This window comes from Bombus impatiens, unplaced genomic scaffold (assembly GCF_000188095.3).
Source record: "Bombus impatiens unplaced genomic scaffold, BIMP_2.2 scf_0485, whole genome shotgun sequence".
Taxonomy (NCBI): domain Eukaryota; kingdom Metazoa; phylum Arthropoda; class Insecta; order Hymenoptera; family Apidae; genus Bombus; species Bombus impatiens.
Window position 1 is genome coordinate 106,273 of NT_176904.1, and position 17,817 is coordinate 124,089.

The 17,817-nt window shown below is 34.2% G+C and overlaps 1 protein-coding gene across 1 annotated transcript in view; it reads left to right on the plus strand.

Moving 5' to 3' along the window:
* The window catches only part of LOC100748294, a 68,970-nt gene extending 52,974 nt beyond the window's left edge, over positions 1–15,996 (plus strand). The window contains exons 8-9 of the mRNA XM_024368851.2: positions 6,629–6,759; positions 12,926–15,996. Coding sequence (XP_024224619.1) covers positions 6,629–6,759; positions 12,926–13,036 — 242 coding nt within the window. The 3' untranslated portion in view covers positions 13,037–15,996. The remainder of the gene's footprint in view (positions 1–6,628; positions 6,760–12,925) is intronic.
* Positions 15,997–17,817: the final 1,821 nt, after the last annotated feature.

Consider the following 17,817-nt stretch of genomic DNA (forward strand, 5'->3'; position numbering starts at 1 on the left):
ATCTTAGTGTTCATAGTAGCCCTCGGGCTAGCTGAGCACGTACTGTGGAGACGCGTCGGCATCTGGTAACCATCATACCCGAAGAATAGGATCTGCGTGTGGCGAGCCACGGGACAGAAACCGTTGGAATGTCGCGTGCCGATACAAATATTTCTTTTAAGGAGAGCTATAGAATTACTCCATACCTTTGTTCCCGTGACCGCGGCTACGTTCGGCGACTGGTTGGCGCCTCGAGCCCAAGCTCATTTTTTTTTATTTATTTATTTAAATTTTACAATTTGTCCAGTAGGACATTTGGTAAAATATTATAGCTTAGTGGTATAATTTAGATTACGGTGTTAAGGGATTTTTCCGAAGTTCCAAAGGGAAGGCTCCGATGTCCTTTCATCTCCGACATATATTATACATTAGGATCATTCTATATCAATACGTTTTAGCTTCCATATTTAAATGCCATTTATTAAAAATCGTCTATACACGAAACTAGACTTTTAAAAAACTTCTCACATTATCATCATCGATTTCATGTTGCAATTAAATTTCTTTAAAAATTCGATTACTTTTAAAGTTCTGCCCAGAACTTCCAAATAACTGTCTTTTTCATTTCCGTTTAATTAACCCATCATTCACTTTTACCGTGTATCGAATAAAAAGAAACTGAAGGAAAAGGAACTAAATTAAACGAAACTTGCCCAACGAAGGTAAACTCAGAAATGACGATCTCAGATATGGGTGAACCTCAAACTTTAAATCTTCCATCTCTTGCCTCGAATCCATTTGGTAAGGAGAAATGATGTTCTAAGTGAAGGAAAGAAAGGAATGTATTTCTGACGAAAAACCTATTACGCGAAATAACTGTTCAGCCGCATTTTCTCGTGACTTAATGCGTCATTACACGTTTTCATGTCGAGCGTGTCGCTGGTTTTAAAAGCTTCTGCCATGGCAGTGGCTATTAACACAGTCGTTTGAGACGCACGAGAACGCTGTGTTCTTCCATTAAAAGACACTCGAAAGTACTGGACGTTGTCGTTGACATTCCAGCGTGGCGTCCTGACGCTCCACATCCTGACATTTTTGTAATTCCGTAAGACAAATTACAATACTCACAGTCTAGATCTAAATTATAAATATTTATTGTTGGATTGCAGTTTTTTATGCATTTATTTAATCTTCAAATACTATCGTTGAGTTATAGATGACTATAGTGATTGATGTTAGGCTATTAAATTTTAAAGTATGTAATTTCGTTTGGTATTCTATATTCATCTTGACAAAGACTATTAATAAAATGAAACTAAATTAAACATAAATATTAGGTAATCAGCAAAATTAGGTAATTTAATTATAAATGCAAATGCGTATTTTTGTGAAATATACACAGAAATTTTTTACATGCTTGGATTATACAAATTTGTTTTTTAATATTTTGACATCTTGCATAAGAATTTACGAATGTTTGCACATCTAAGTTTCAGAACGTATACAAAAGTATGTAAAGTAACCTAATAAAAAAATTAGTACATTATGTAGATAAGTGCTTATTTTAAAAGTATATATCTTGTAATTTCTATACATCTATATATAAGCCATTTAATGTAAAAATGGTAAAAAAGGCGTGTCAATTTTTTGCTTATTTGGTTCAACATCACATCACTAAAGCGTAACTAATTATAAAAAGCGTTAAATAATAAACCTTCACTCTGTTTTGTGCAGAAGTGGTGTAAGTATATCTTCATTAGTTTCACGATGGATAGCGGAATAAGTAAGAACCTTTTTTGATTTACACCACTTTTACATTAAATGGCTCATGTGTATATACATACATACATTTTTAACCTTTCTTTACATTTTGTAATATAATCATGACAATCGAGTCTCGGGCCACAGTGTTAATAAAATTTCAAAATATTTTATGTAACGCACATTATATATTAAACAAAAAAAATATTTATGAGTATTCAAATAGCTTTGTGAGTCACTATAGTTATCAACATTTAGCAGAATACTTTATAATTTTAACTCGATAGATTATTAAAATGACACTGAGCGTTGTTAACAACAAGACGCCGCTGAGACAAAGGTCGAGATAGAAATTTTGCACTTGCCACTCAAATAAGTGTTCTTCCTTCGTCTGCTGAAATCCAAACTCCGCGACGGTTTAATTAAATGCGTTTCCGGAATAGGGTTCGCCACAATGCTGTATAATCTACGGATCGTTGCTCGTTGCCCCAACGAATTAGATTATTCGATGAATCCCGAGTGAATGCTCGACTGATTCTTGCTGGAAACCGCTGAATCCCTCGACGAAGGAAATTACTCGCTGTTCTCTTACGCCAGTTGTTTTTTATTCGATGTCGAGCTTTGGATTTAACGCATCCGACGAAGTATCGAACAGTATCTCGTCGGTGTAACTATCTACCACGGCGAACGATCGAAGAAATGGGGCAACAAATTGGGGTGTTGCCAGGCGAGTTACGTTGATTGAAATAATTAGGAGGGCGATTTGAATGGGTTAAGGTATAGGGGGTGAAACGTTCAAATTGCATGAATTGCGTAGGAGGAATAAATGGGTGGATATTTTGGTGGATGTGTAGGCTTGGCTTTAGTGTTCTTGTGATCTTTTAGTCTTACTAAGTTTCTTTTGTCCTACATATGTTTTTACATGTCGAGTTTCGTTCAACCCTTTAAAGTCTAACTGCATCATACATTCGTTCAAGAAAGAAAATTTTTGAAAATACAAATTATTAGTTGCATTGGTAAAATTTAGAACAAAATTGAAAATGTGCACAGAAGTTACATGATATTTAATGCAAGTTTTGAATAATTTTATAATGAAATCCCGTTCGTATATTTAAAAATGATTAATATATTTTATGCCACTTTCAAATTATATTATATAAGCATATTTTCTTTCATCTCTTGATACTTAATGCCTTATACTCTATGCTTTTAAAATTGTTTATGGTTTGGAAAGAGAATATTGTACAAGTGCAATATACTGGGATTATTATTTAATTCTTTGAACTTTTTTCAAACCATTGTTAAATACATCTAGAACGAAGCCATTCGAAGAAATAATGGAAGTTAAATCAGGATCGTATTTCGTCATTGTTGTGTTTTTCATTCACGATGGGAACATAATTAATAAAACGCAATTGTTGAATCGCAGCTAACAGTTTTGAAACATTAAGAAAAAATAAAAGCCACGTTCAATCTATATTATACAAAGAAAAACTGGCTACAATTTTACTCTTCATTAAACTTTTTCCTTCCCTTTATTGAGATAAAAATGTTTTTATGTTAAAGGAATCTATCTCGCAACGTTGGTAATTAAATATGAGATTGCTTGCGTTTAAAAGAAAAGTAGGATTTAACTGCCGCTTAATCTGTAACCTACATTATTCACGATAATCTAAAAGATATGTTTAAAGCTATACGCTAAGAGGAAGATCATCCTTTGCTTCTTTGTGTTCTCATTAGCAAGCTTCAAATGTAATTCAGTGCACGCGAGCGAATGCAATTTGATCTGGCCTTATTAATTCGAAATTAATATCATTTCCAAGTAACCAAGACGTGGCGCGTTATCAATTTATTTTCTCTATTTAAACTAGTATTTGGATTCGTATCCATTTGCAACTAGTTGCTTTTATCCAAGTTAAATTAATTCGGTTCAGTAAAATTGAAATTATTGCCATAATATCGCGGTTACATTCCGTACATATACTATGTTACACATATTTGCATTAAACGTATTTGCTTAACTCTATTCTAAAGTTGTATTTATTGTTTTCGTGACAGTGGCTTTATTAACGCGCTGCGGATATTTACGTAACTTGATATTTTTCTGAATATAATTAAAAAATGGAGTCTAGGTAAGAAATCATTTTACCTACTTTGTATGTTTGCATTTAAGAAAGTAGTGCAACTGGAAAAAGACACTAGTTCACATCATTGCACTTGTGGAGAAAATATTTTTTTATTTATTTATTTATTTATTTATTTACTAAAATTACAATCAATTCTCGCGTTGAGAATATGTGGAGAAAATATGGCTGTAAAATTGTAGACCTCGTTGAATCATTCTCGTCTTTCTAGAATTTTTTTGCCCTAACATTTTATTCTAATTTTAGGCAAAAAAGAGTTGCGTGAATCATCCTTTGTGCCGTCATGATAATATCACCGAAAGAGTGTTCGACCCTTACAAAAACTTTATAAAAATCGGTGTATTATGCGACCATTTTACAGGCCCTTACAAAGGTACTATAGGAAAGTCGGCTACTAATCAAGAGTTAATAAGCTCTCATTTAGGAAAATCCGTAGAAATCTCTCGGCAACTGCACAGCTAACTCTCATTCAACACTATCCATCGTATAGCCGAAGATTAATTCGGCGTATGGCAACGTAGATACCCGCGTACATCGACAATTCTCTTTGTAAAGCAATTAAACGCGCGTTTACGCGTTAATGCTACAAGCGATCTTTCCACAAATGTGCTTATTCCTTTTCAACGTGCAACAACCCGCTTCGGTTTGATGCAAATTGTACGTGAAACATAATATGCCAAATGATTCGTATTCCCTGTTCATATACTGTTGTTTCTCCTATACATAGCCATCAAACGCAACGGTACAATTTCATTTTCGTATTACCTAGTAGTATTTTCATATAACTATGATACTATGAAAATAAAATATAGTATCTAATAACAAAACGCTTTATTGGTAAATAAGGGTATGTTCAAATACCTTTTGTAGCCACAATAACATATCCTCTCCATATGGTCCCAAACATTCTTCTTTCAAATTTTTAACATTCTACACCAAGTATTCACCATTCACACACCTATCGCCCTCTTTCAAATTCACTTTACGTGTCTGATATTCTCTCTCGGGTTCTCCTCCAAATTCACTTCACGGGTTCCAAATTTTCTTCACTTTTTATTAACTTCACAAAATTCTATTACCTTGTACAATACTTGCATGCATTATCAGCTTCTTTTCCATACAACTATCGAACTTCCATATGCGACGTTCGTAACCGATCGTTTCGTCAACGAAATACGCAAACTTTCCACAAAGTAACGCACAACGATCCCGACGCAGCATCCTCCACGGAAACTAATTTACCAGAATTAATTAAACGCAACCGGATGAAGTTTCCACTCGTCGAGGAGTCAATTTCTCTCTCGACCATGGAAAGAGTTTTTAATCATGACCCGTGATTTATTGGTCAGAAGCGGGATGCATGTTAAGCGTTGATAAAGATGGAACTTTAAAGCATGGCGATTCACTCTAAACAGATATTTGTAGTAATTCCTTTGGTGGAAATTTTAATAATGTAATCGCTATGCGGTGGCCATAGAGATTATTAATGAAGTCTTTGTAACTAGTATTGATTTTAAAACTGTAGAAATTGCTACCAACACGGAGCAATTCGTTGCTCGCACAACGCCATGGTGGTTCTGGGTAGCTTGCACGCTACACTAATGAAGTGCAGCTGTGTTTTGCTTGGTACACGGTTATACACGGTTATCTTTACGATTCGAGCAATTTATTTTTAAGCTTTTTTTCATCCAAACTGGTTTGTATCGAATAAGTTATCTTCGAAATTTGCTTATAACTTGCACGTGTTTCTATATTTTTCTAACTATAGAGAATAGTTCTATATTTTAGAACCGCAGTCTACTAACGAAAAATTGCAATTTTGACGGAAATTTTGGCAAATGGTGTCAGGAAGAAAAGGGAGGAATAGAGCGAAGAACGAAAGGAGTATTCAGAATATTAACTTGTCGACATTGGAGAACTCCTCACGTAATACTAATGTACCCTATAATAATCGTTAAAGACTGTTATTCTGTTAAACGTTCGGTAAATGCTCTCGCTTAATTGAAACAAGATGAAGTTTCGTAATTGAACTTTGCGTTACTTGTAGGTGCTGCCATTTAAGATATGTAACGAAGTGATTATTTGCTTTCAAATTGCGTAACTTTAACTAAGATCGATTTTTCCTTCTGTTTCCTTTTCGGCTTTTTAAACAACTCGTTCGTATTTCTTTGTACTTTCAATTCAATGAATTTTGTACGACCTAGTCGAGTAAAATACAAAATTCGAATGAAAACGAAGTATATTTGAAATTAAATAACTTAATTCAAGCTGTCGTGAGACCTACTAACCCAATAGTAGATGCAAATTAATTTATTGCTCAAACTACAACCATCGTTGAACATTTTTCGTAATATCCACTATATTAATAATGAACAATCTCTCAATGTTATGTAATCTTATATGCAAATTTTCAAATTCGACTTTCTCAAAAACGAAGTCTCCAACGCATTTTGTTGTTCTCGATTTTTGTCTTGCTTTGAATCATAAAATCTCTCTGATCCTATTTGTACCATGAATTATGGACCACCTTGTACGCATAGGAGATTTCTAAGACTTTTGTGATCCACTGTATATCTTCCATAATCATAGAGGGGAGCGTAAGGATTTGAACTTTAACGTTTCGAAAAATCACGTCGTCCGCGCCCGTATCCCATTATTCTTTTTCGTTTTATAACTCATTTCAACCGAGTCTTCTGTCTCTGAACGAAGAAAAGGTCCTTTGATTGGATTTTATCGTATTTCAGGCGGTGAAGCGCCAAAAGTTAAAGACTGTCCGAACGACATAGAGGTCACCGGAAGAAATGGGACGGCAATCACGTGGACCGAGCCAATTTTTACGGACAATGTGAAGGTGACCCGGATTAGGAGCAACGAGGTCAGTATTAATTATAAAGCACTTAATTTCTTAACGAAGTTCGATTATATTGCGATTGTCGAATGTGTGTCACGTTCTTAACGACCAACGCCTGTTGGAGAGGAAACTATGAGTTCTCTATAGACTTTGGACTTTATACACTGCTTATGCGAGTCTATTGGTGGAGAAGCGTAATGCCCATAACACGTAACACTTGTACAGTAATTTATTTCTTTTCCTGTTTCTTCACTCGATCACCGACGAAGAATGGAAGATTAATTTGTACGTTTTATAACTGATAGCGATAAATAGATGTTTATTTTCTTTTACTTTCGCAGATAGATACGAAGATGTAAAAAATCTTGCATAATTTGAAGTTCTGAAATGCAGTTTATACGATGCAAGACTCGATCGTATATTAATAGCGTTCTATTTATCGATTTCTGATTTCATTTATTTCGTCCCAATTTACTTTGTAATAGCGTGAAAGGTTTCTCGTGTTTGACAATCGCATGAATCTCGATCTATGTGTGGATTCCATGCAGCATTTATTAATTTTGTATACATTGTAAAAAATTCCATAGTTCCTGAAACCTTTCTACGATCGGCATTAATTTCGAATGAATATGCTCATTCGAAGTGCTTTTGTTTAATAATTGTTAATTATACGTAATTTTGAATTTACTACTGCATAGGGTGAAAAGAGAAAAAGAAAGGAGGCAAGTAGACAATTTTTTAAACGTAGAAAGTTACTGTAGATGATTCTGATAATCTTTCTTTCTTTTATGTTATCATAAATTTCAGTGCAATTCATCTTTTTTTAGCTCATTTTCATTTTCCTTTCACAACGTTGATATCGTATTGGTATAATTCAGGTTTAAGTCACACCGTCTACAAAGTACGGGTTATCTTAATTTCGTAATATCATTTGGAGGGAAAATTTACATAAGAAAGACAATTCAAGAGGAAAGAAGAAACATTAGAAAAAAGTAAGGCCAACGAGCCGGGCGTGCAAACAGAAATCTCGGTTCTGAAATACTCTTCTCCAGCGAAATTACGGCGAAGGGTTTCTTGCTGTAGAAAGCACCGTCTCTGTACTTTCGCCGACATGCAGGAATTTCTACGGAAATTTCATTAAAAGAAGAATAACGTACGTTTGTCCTTTCTTATCCATTGTTCTCTTTGAATAGTTCATATCGATACTTTAGTTATTTAACTTCCTATGTAAATTAATGTTACATCACATAAATTAGTTGCACTGTTTAACGAATTGTTTATTCGTATACACTGTCTACTACTGGAAATTTGAATACGTAGTATTCTGCGTGTTTTAATTTGTTCAAAATAGGTCACAGTGAGTATTAACCGTGGAAAATACATTTTCATTCGCTTAAATAATGATAAAAGAGATTCAACGAGGCAAGAAGAATAAATATTACGGCAAATTGTAAAAAACAGAAATTTGTTACTATGCATATAATGCACTTTTAGCAAATGATTTTGAATGATATTATTAGTGAATCGAAAGCAGGCAAAGTTTGCAAAAATATATTTACAGAAATTTGTATGAAATAAAACGCGAAAAAAAGTTTAGAAAAATTGGAAATGAATAGATCATAGCGCAAACGAGATATTCGTCGAACTAATCTCAATTTTCATTATGGTGTTACACAAAATCATGGTCGTTGTGGTCGATGTCGATTCGGTCCGGTGTATCTTACTCGGTGTAAATTACTCGTGCAAACTGCAGAAAGTTTGTCGAGGATTTAAACCGTGCGAAGTTTGCACGGAGAACGACCTATGTTTCCATGCAAATATCGTGTAACAATTTTGTTTACAAACTAGTTCGTGATGGTAAGCTATGTCTCATGGCTACATTGTATGGAGAATATGACGCTGCCTTATAAATACTGGCTGCTCTTCATCTTTTTACCTGCATTCTAAACCTCTTGACGTGCTTCGAGGCAGATCCAATTGAATCAAACCGTAGTTGAAGTGAAAGCAGCAAATGACAGCACGTAGTGGTACAAAAATATTAAAAAATGTATCTTTATCCTTTTTAGAGAATTAAATATTTTTCTGTGAAAGTACTGTGAAAGATGTTATTGAATATGTAAGCACATAAATACATTTCTGTTATTTTTTATCTGTTATTTTAATGTCACTTTATGACTAGAGAGGAATATTTTAATATAAAGCAGTTAAAGTCTATTAAGCCTAAAGATACTCATGGTTGATGGAGTTTTACAAATGGCAAAGCAATACAGTATAACTGTTAAGATAAACAATATTTTAATATTGCAAGAAGCAATATTTTTAAAATTATGAAGAAGATGAAAAAATACACATTTAGCTCCAGGATTAAATTTAAAAATCAAAAACGTGGATGTAGCTTCTTCTCCTATAGTCTTTATATTTAAAATTGTTTAAAATTTCTAGTAATTTTAAATGTTACCAGGCGTTTTGAAATTAAACTTTGCCAAAGAAACATTTGAATACATGTATGTACATTATACATACAACGGGATCCAGAAAAATGTTGAACAATTTGTTGTTAGGAACATACTGCTCCTATGAAGGTAAGTTATAAATGTTTTATTTATATTTCCTAGACCAGGATTTCATGAATTAATCTTGGAGAAGATAGATAAAAAATAACAATGTTTATTCAAATAAACAATGATTTATTTGAAAGTTTATTTGAAATGAAATTTTTCCAAATTTTTTACAAAAGATGATATACATACGTTTCTATTTTCAATTTTAATGTAAATTTCATATCTCCATGGGGAAGAGGTAAAAATATTTTAAAAAATTCTGAGTTTATTGTGAAAATATTTTATCAACGTTCTGTACTTTGCATCGATGTGCAAAATTGATTTATGTTAGTAATTTTTTATTTATTTTAGTAATTATTTGTATATGGGGCTTTTTGGATTATTTTCTATCTATTTAATGAAAAGTCTTTTCAATTATCTACCAAACTAAATAAATTACTGTACAGTATATAACAATTGTCTTTATTTTACGATGCAAAATACTAAGATATTGAAAAATATTTGCTTTTCGTATGGAGAAATACACATGCGATTACTGTACATTTAAAACAATACTCGTCACATTTCAATTTCCTGCTGTACAAACTTCACTAAACTCGGCAATAACATCCAAACCACTTTTGCGTGATACCATTCCCATTCAACAAGTTTCGTCGGATCCTACGAAACTTTCAATTTAGGAAGTTGGAATCTCCAAAACACCTTAATAGGATGCTATTACGATAGGATACTGGCGTGGTAATTATGCCACTGTACTATTACATATGTGTTATGTTCAAGCCAATGAGCTTCTTTAAAAGAAATCTTCTCTGTTGTTTATTCCAAACGTTTCCTTTCCAAACTTCTTTAGATATTTTTTTTTTTTTTTAATTATTTAATTTGTACTTTACAATTTGTCCAGCTGGACATTTGGTAAATTTTTCTAACTTAATTGCTAAATAACACGTGGATGACTATTCCCAGCGGGATACCATCTTCGAGTTTGACTATTTTATTTCTTTAGCGAGGTCAGTGGGGTGTTTTCTTTTTAGTCTTCTTTCTATGAGAGTTTTGCTCGCTTCAGCAGCCAGCTGGTTTGGATGTCGTTCTTCTTTCCTTGTATTTTTCTGCGTACCTGCCGATATCTCCTTTGACCGTTGGTATTTTTAAGTCTTTGCATATATTCTCGTATCTGACATACCATGAAGCGTTGACTATTGTTCTTAGTATCTTCGATTGGAGCAACTCTAGTTTAGTTACGTGGCTCATTGCTGCTGTCACCCATAGTGGTATCCCGTACGTCCAAATTGGTTTTATTATCGTTTTGTAGATTTTTAGTTTATTTTCTATGCTGAGTTTCGACTAGTTAGTTACTATAATTGATTTAGTATGTTGTTTCCATGTAAGTTGTGTGTCTAAGTGGAGTCCTAGGTATTTAACTTGCCTTGTTTGTGTTATGCGCATGCCATTCAATTGGATATTTGATGGTTTCTGTTTCCTTAGTGTAAATGTAATATGATTGCATTTACTGGGGTTCGCTTTTATTTGTTCATCTTGTGATTTGTCGTAGAAAATAAGATATACATTTTTTCCGATTACTTACAATTTATTAATAATGAATTGAATATACAGGTATTAATTGGACAGAAAACGATGTTTGTTTAACTGAAACTAAATGCGATACTCGTATCTATCTCAAATAACTTTATAGTTATTTGGCAACTCTCGTCACAACGAATCTAACACACTCTCTCTCTAGCAACTCTAACAACTCTACAACATTGACAACTCGATCAATTCTCTCAACTCTACTCTTCGATGTCTCGATCAACTCTCTCAACTCTACTCTTCGATGTCTCGATCAACTCTGACTCTCGCAACACACTCGCTTTTCGACTCGCATACTCTGACCTCTCGGTCATCCCACCTTGAAACACGAAACCCTCCTTCTGCTCTAACGTTGTTTGTTGTTTTTCTCATATCTCTGTAAGAACTAGATGACTTTAGTCACATAGGCGCTCTTAAATGTAAATGAACCACAGAAGGACGACGTACACGGTTTTTTTATTTTCAACCGATCTCCTACATCCTTTATTTTTACTACAAAGGTTCTGTTGCTTAGGTATGATTTGAGTAAGTAGTGGATTTGTTCTGGGGATTTTCTGATTGTTTGTAAGAGGCTTTCATGGTTCACTTTGTCAAATGCATCCTCAATGTTCATGAAGAAGGCTGTACAGTATTGTTTCTTTTCTGTCGCTAGTAAAAATTTCGTTGACAAGCCTGTGCGTTTGCTTTATCGCGGAGTGTTTGTTTCTGTATCCAAATTGGTGATCTAGTATTAATTTTTTTTCTCTATCGTTGGTTTTAGGCGTTCGTATATTATTTTCTCTAGTATTTTGGAAAACACAGGAAATAGTGATATTGGTCTGTAAGATGCAGTTTGGTGTGGGTTTTTTCCTGGTTTAGGTAACATTATGATCTCTGCTAGCTTCCACAGATTAGGAAAGTAAGGGCTAATATATGTTAGCGACGACGGACCATCGTGTCAATGCAATGATTAGGATAGCACGCCGCTATTTAGCCTTACGATAATTTATGTGTGGGCCGAGGAGTCGGTCAAGACTCCAAGTCGCCGAGCTATAAAGTGTCAGTGATGTGACTGTTTAGAAGACGCGTGAGATAGTTTACAGGTGGCAAGCGATCCGACGTCGTATTACCAAAGAATAGAGACTTTGTGGAAAGGACCTGGCCACGAAGCGGGGAAGGGATTGATCCCCTTTTGGTAAGCGGACTGTGAGAGACCACACGGCACTTACTCCAGAACTTTTTTTTTTATTATTTATTAAGATTACGATCAATTCTCGCGTTGAGAATTTTCAGTAATTTTTCTGGCGTGACGCAGTAACATGGCTAATTATTTATAATAAGTTAATACTTGTTATAGATAAGTATAATTTGTACGTAAATATTGTAAATAAGTAGATGTTACTTAATTTAAATACTAGTTGAATCTGTCGTTTAGGTCTAGCGGGTAGTGTCTCTTCAGCCTGCGAATCTGGTCCGTCGTATCAAGTAGTCCAGTGATTAGGGGGTTTCGGTGTTTGTTGACTCTTTTGCTATATCTGTCGCTATATTTTGCTATTTCCTCTTTGACTGTGGGTATCTTGAGGTCGCGGTGTATTGTTTCGTTGGTAACATACCAAGGTGCATCAATTAGGGATCTTAGCGTTTTCGATTGGAAGCGTTGAAGTATTTCAATGTTGGAGTTGTTGCTGTTCCCCATAGCTGGATTCCGTAGGTCCAGACAGGTTTTATTACGGTCTTGTAGAGGCTAATTTTGTTTCAGAACTTTGAAGATGACAAGTTTCGCTAAATCCATTTTTAACATGTACTTACGTATAAGTACTAGACAAATTTTGAAATTCGAATTTCTCGAAAATGAGATCTCCAATGCAATTTGATTATTCTTAGTTTTCCTCTTAATTTCAGTTCTATTTGTAAACTAGAATCTTTCTAACCATATTTGTACCATAAATTACAAACTACCCTGTACTTCTTTATCCATTTTATTAATTGTATCGTAACATAAATTATCCACGATTTTCTGCTATGCGATACTCATCATTCGACGTACATTTTTGTCGTTTCAGAGTCCAGGCCGGCGTTTCGACGTCGGTGGTCATAGAGTAGAGTACGAGGCGAGCGATGAAGCAGGTTGGTCAAGCAAGTGCGTGTTCACCGTGGTCCTACGTCAGGAGTGAGTCGCGAATTCTTTAGCGATCAAGTGAGCGCGAGAACGAGGAAGGAGGAGGAGGAACGACGGAGAAAAAGGAATCCAGATGAAAGGGGGGCAAAGGTAGCGGACCGGAAGAATAACGATAAGGTAATATAAATGGAAATGCTCTGGACTCGTGCAACGTTCCCTCCGCGTGCGTAATGGATTCCGTTTTATCCGGAAGGTTAAACGCGGATGAGACACGGATATCTTCTCGTGGTACTCGTTGATACACACGCGAGTGCGTGTACACGGAGATGGAAATCTCTTGGTTTGAATACTGAAAAGGGCTTGTTGGAAATCGTCCTTTTGAATGGAATTCAAAGATAATTTAATTTTGGAGAATGTTTCGAGAAATGTTTCTCCCTTGTCTTTTTTCACTGAGCTTGGAAAAGAGTTCTTACGCTTGCTTTTACTTTACATTTGCTGATGATAGTTTAAAAAACAATATAATGGGTATTATTCTCTTAAACTTTATTTAGTTTGGTGTTTTAAATTCATTTTCGGCAAATTGATAATTATTATACTTGTCATTGTTTGATATTCTAAGTCGTATAATTTATGCGTTATTATTTTTATTCTAGTATATCATTAATATTAGAATTGAAGTCATTTCTTAATTACGTAAATAGTGGAAATTTGCCTTGAGATTTTTGTACGAAATACTTTATGTATACGTATGTATTACAATTTATATTTAATTAATCTGTTAAATTTCATTTAATTTAATTTAGCTTCAAATTTATCCGTAGAAAATTGACGATTATTACCCTTTTTCTTACTTGATATTCTAAATGGTATAACATTTACGTTGTTACTTTTATTATAGTATATTAATAATAATAAATTCGAGGTCATTTCTTAATCTCCCAAAGAATAGGATTTTTACTTTGAGATTTTTACAAGATTTTGTACGAAATACTTATACGTATACGTGCTATAATCTGCATTTAAACAAGAGAATCCCCAACAACAACAGTGAGTGTAGCTCATTTTTGTAATTATCATCACATATACACACGCGTAACATGTAGTATTCGAGGTATTCCATTCGAGTAAGATGTCTCGTCGATCATCACGATTGACTTTTCACGGTTCGGAACGATCCACAGGTTTCGCCATTGCACTCTCGTCTTTTCTTTCTCGCGTTTCTTTCACGTTCCGATCTATCGTGGCCCGCACACGGTGTACCCTGAAGCAAATCGTCTAGAATCTAGGCCCTAGATCAATCCTTCGACCTCCACCAGGAGGCTCGATTCACTTATTACATACCACGATCACGATTACGATCACGATCGACACACCATCTAGGAGATCTAGAAATTCGAGGAAATACTCAAGCCACTCTCCTCGCTGCTACTTGTCGGTTCGAACAAAATTACAAGTGATGGTTGCGTGACCAGCATACGCGATAAACCAAGGACAAAAGGGAACAGAAGCAGGAAAGAGCGGGGATATTATATTCCGAATGGCACCGACGGTTAATCGTGATGAAATTTGGCGGATATTATTGGACGAGATAGTAAATGTGAAATATAAAATCCTAACTCCGAGAAATCATATGTACAAAAAGTATTAGCACGTATCCTTATTTGCCAATAAAGCGTTTTTTATCAATTCCACATCTTACTTTCATAACATCAAATTTTTATGGCCGTGTGAAAGTAAATGATACGAAATTTAATATATTTGCACTGACTAATTAGTACGTAAATGTTGTAATAAATACAATGCTATGCTAATAGTTTTCATAGCCACTGTAATTGATCTAGTGACAACATTTTTACCACAAAAACACTCAATCCCAAGCCAAACATATACCGACATCTCTCTTTAAAGGAGACTGGCCGTTTTTCCTTTCACCTATTTTTGCTTTAATGATATATTTATTCCTCATTCATGCTTACATCGTTATACTGATTACCCAACATTGCGCCTATAGCAGCGAAGATCTATTACATATAAGGACATGTATCTTCCGAACGTCTAATTTCTCAAAGCTAGGATTTTATATTTCAGATCTAATATCTTACCCCGTGTTATCCAGCAAATCTCATCCCGATCGGTTATCGGTGTCTTTCGGAAGTACAGCCAAGAGCGGAACAAAGGGCGATTTATCCGCGATCCGTAGATCCGTAGACGGCAAAGAGCAGGGAAATCTATCGGGAGTTCTATGCAAATCTGGAATCGAACGTGCGTTGTCGTTGGTCGAACGAGTTTCGCCGATTACCAGGACCTGGTCGAAACACGCATTGCAGCGGACGCGGCGATTTTACGTTCGTTTCTTTTCACGGTACAACGATCGCGAATTTGTCGAACGAAACGAGGTTCGATCCGCATACAACGAAACTCCAGTTGACCCTCCACCTCTCCCCGTTTCAGCCTCACGCGGAGTTTCCGTGTTAATCGTCGATCGTCGATTAAAATTTCGCCAGGGACGGACAATGTCCGTGTCGGTTAAACGAAGCCGGTCGCGATTAATTTTGAAATTGGACGCCTCGTCGAGTGTGTTTTCACGCGGCTTGCAGCTGACAAGCCGGAACAACGATAGTTTTAATCCCGTTCAGCAGAGAGAGAGAGAGAGAGAGAGAGAGAGAGAGAGAGAGGGAGAGAGTGTGTTAAAGGGCGGTCTTCGGCTGGTCGCCCGCACGCCGATCGGAAAACGAAACGGATTTATGGAAATTGCAAAGTTCCCAGGTTACGTCAAAGCCCGTCGAATCGAGTGTGCGCGAATTATGCGTTCTATTGGACCGAGAACCGCGATTAACGGATAAAACGAAACGTCTTTTAATCAGTTTCCGCGGCCGCGCTTTACGTTTCGATTGGAATATTTTTGAACGTTATGGATCGCATCTTGTTTCGTACGTTTCTAGTTTTCAATCAACTACGATCCCTGACAGAATGGTTTTGATCAAACGCAATAATATTATATGTTTACTATAAAACTGAGAAAGATATCGAGACTTTGATGTGAAAAATTAAATAAAATTATTGTATATATCTGTTTTGTTCACTTCCGTTTCTTGATACTAATAACATAAATAAAAATGTCTGTTCTGTTAAGCGATTTTTACTTTCTCTTTTGTTTTAAGAACATGTATCTGATTTGATTTTGTTTTAAGAACATTTTATATTCGTAAAAGGTAAATATTTTTAGTCAATCTCGTATTATTACGTTTGATCAATAATATTTTGCTATGGGGTTGCATATTTGTATTTTATTTGTAACTTTATAGTACATTCATTTTTCATTTAAGCACTTTATCGGACAATAAGTTATTCATTCTTTTTACTGATTTACAAAATATTTTTGTTCCGTGCAGATTGTGATTACGTGTAATTTAAATTTTCCAATTTTTAAAATATTTGTAATTATTAATTACACTCTGCATATGACTTTTAATATTTTCATTTTTAAAAGCACTCAATATTCCAGGATTAATATCGTTTAATTCAATTTCACAAATATGTTTCTAAACGACCGTAAAACAAATATATTCGTGATTTTTCGTTGTCTTTTTCGAATATCATGATATTTAATTTTATTATTGCAAAGACGTCGAGGGGATTCGTATTTGCATCGCTATTTGTTTGTACGATCTTTTTCTGATATGTTGTTCGTAATACCTACACGTAGTATGCACTACTTTGTCACAAATTGTTACATAAATTACATGTTATATATTTTTTTATAAATTAATATTATACTTTCAATAGTTATTAATTGTTAACAAAATAATTTAATACTATAGTACTGCGTCGTAATTAATAAAATAACGATCAACAAATACGTAAACCTACGTGCTGTATGATTAAAATGAGAAATCATTAACAATGAAAATGGAAAATTTGAAAATTTAAAATAAAATAAAAGATTAGAAATTACAAATTAAAAATGAATCCATATATCGATAGTAATCTTTTCTTATATGTTGTAAAATCCCATTTTTAATTTACATTCGATACATTTTATAGTAATAAATTTTTTCCCATATCTGTAAGAATTTATCAGAGTAAAAGCACCTAGTGCTACATTTTGTTGATTTTACAGTCATGAGTTCGAAATAAACAACGTGATTGTTATCCGTGTAATCAGCGATAAACACATTGCCAAGCTAAAAGATGTTATACTATGTATTGTTTGTTTGGAATTTACCACTATTTATTATGTTAATCGAATTATTTATTCCTTCGCTAATTAATTGTTACCGATACATAATAGGGGATAATTATTGTATAAAGTATACTCCTAGATTATTAAACGAAAAATTTATCAAAAAACAGTCCTTATGTTTATGTTATGCTCTTATCGTATATAATCAAAAGAATTTATATTAAATGTATGATATTTTTTTTTATCATCGTACTTCACGAAAAGTAAGTTATAAAATGTAAGTAGTTATACTTTATTCTGAATATAATTAATTAATAATTAATTTATAAATATCTCTTCAAGATTATATTAGATATAAAATTTCTTGTAATATTGCAATTTGCGTCTACTATTCAACTTTATAAATAACGAAATGTTTCTCTCGAAACAATCTCGTTATATATTTCAAAGTTCCTCGACTTTTTTCACATACAGCAAAACATGGAATGTTATCGTCACTACGTATACACATATGTTCTCTTTCTTCTTTTTGAATGACTAAGGACATTTATTATTATAAAACTTATTTTACCTTTGATTTGCAACGGGTTTTTATAAAAAGGAGCGCTCGAGGCTTGTAATCGTAGAGAGTATGATAAAACAGTACGCACGTA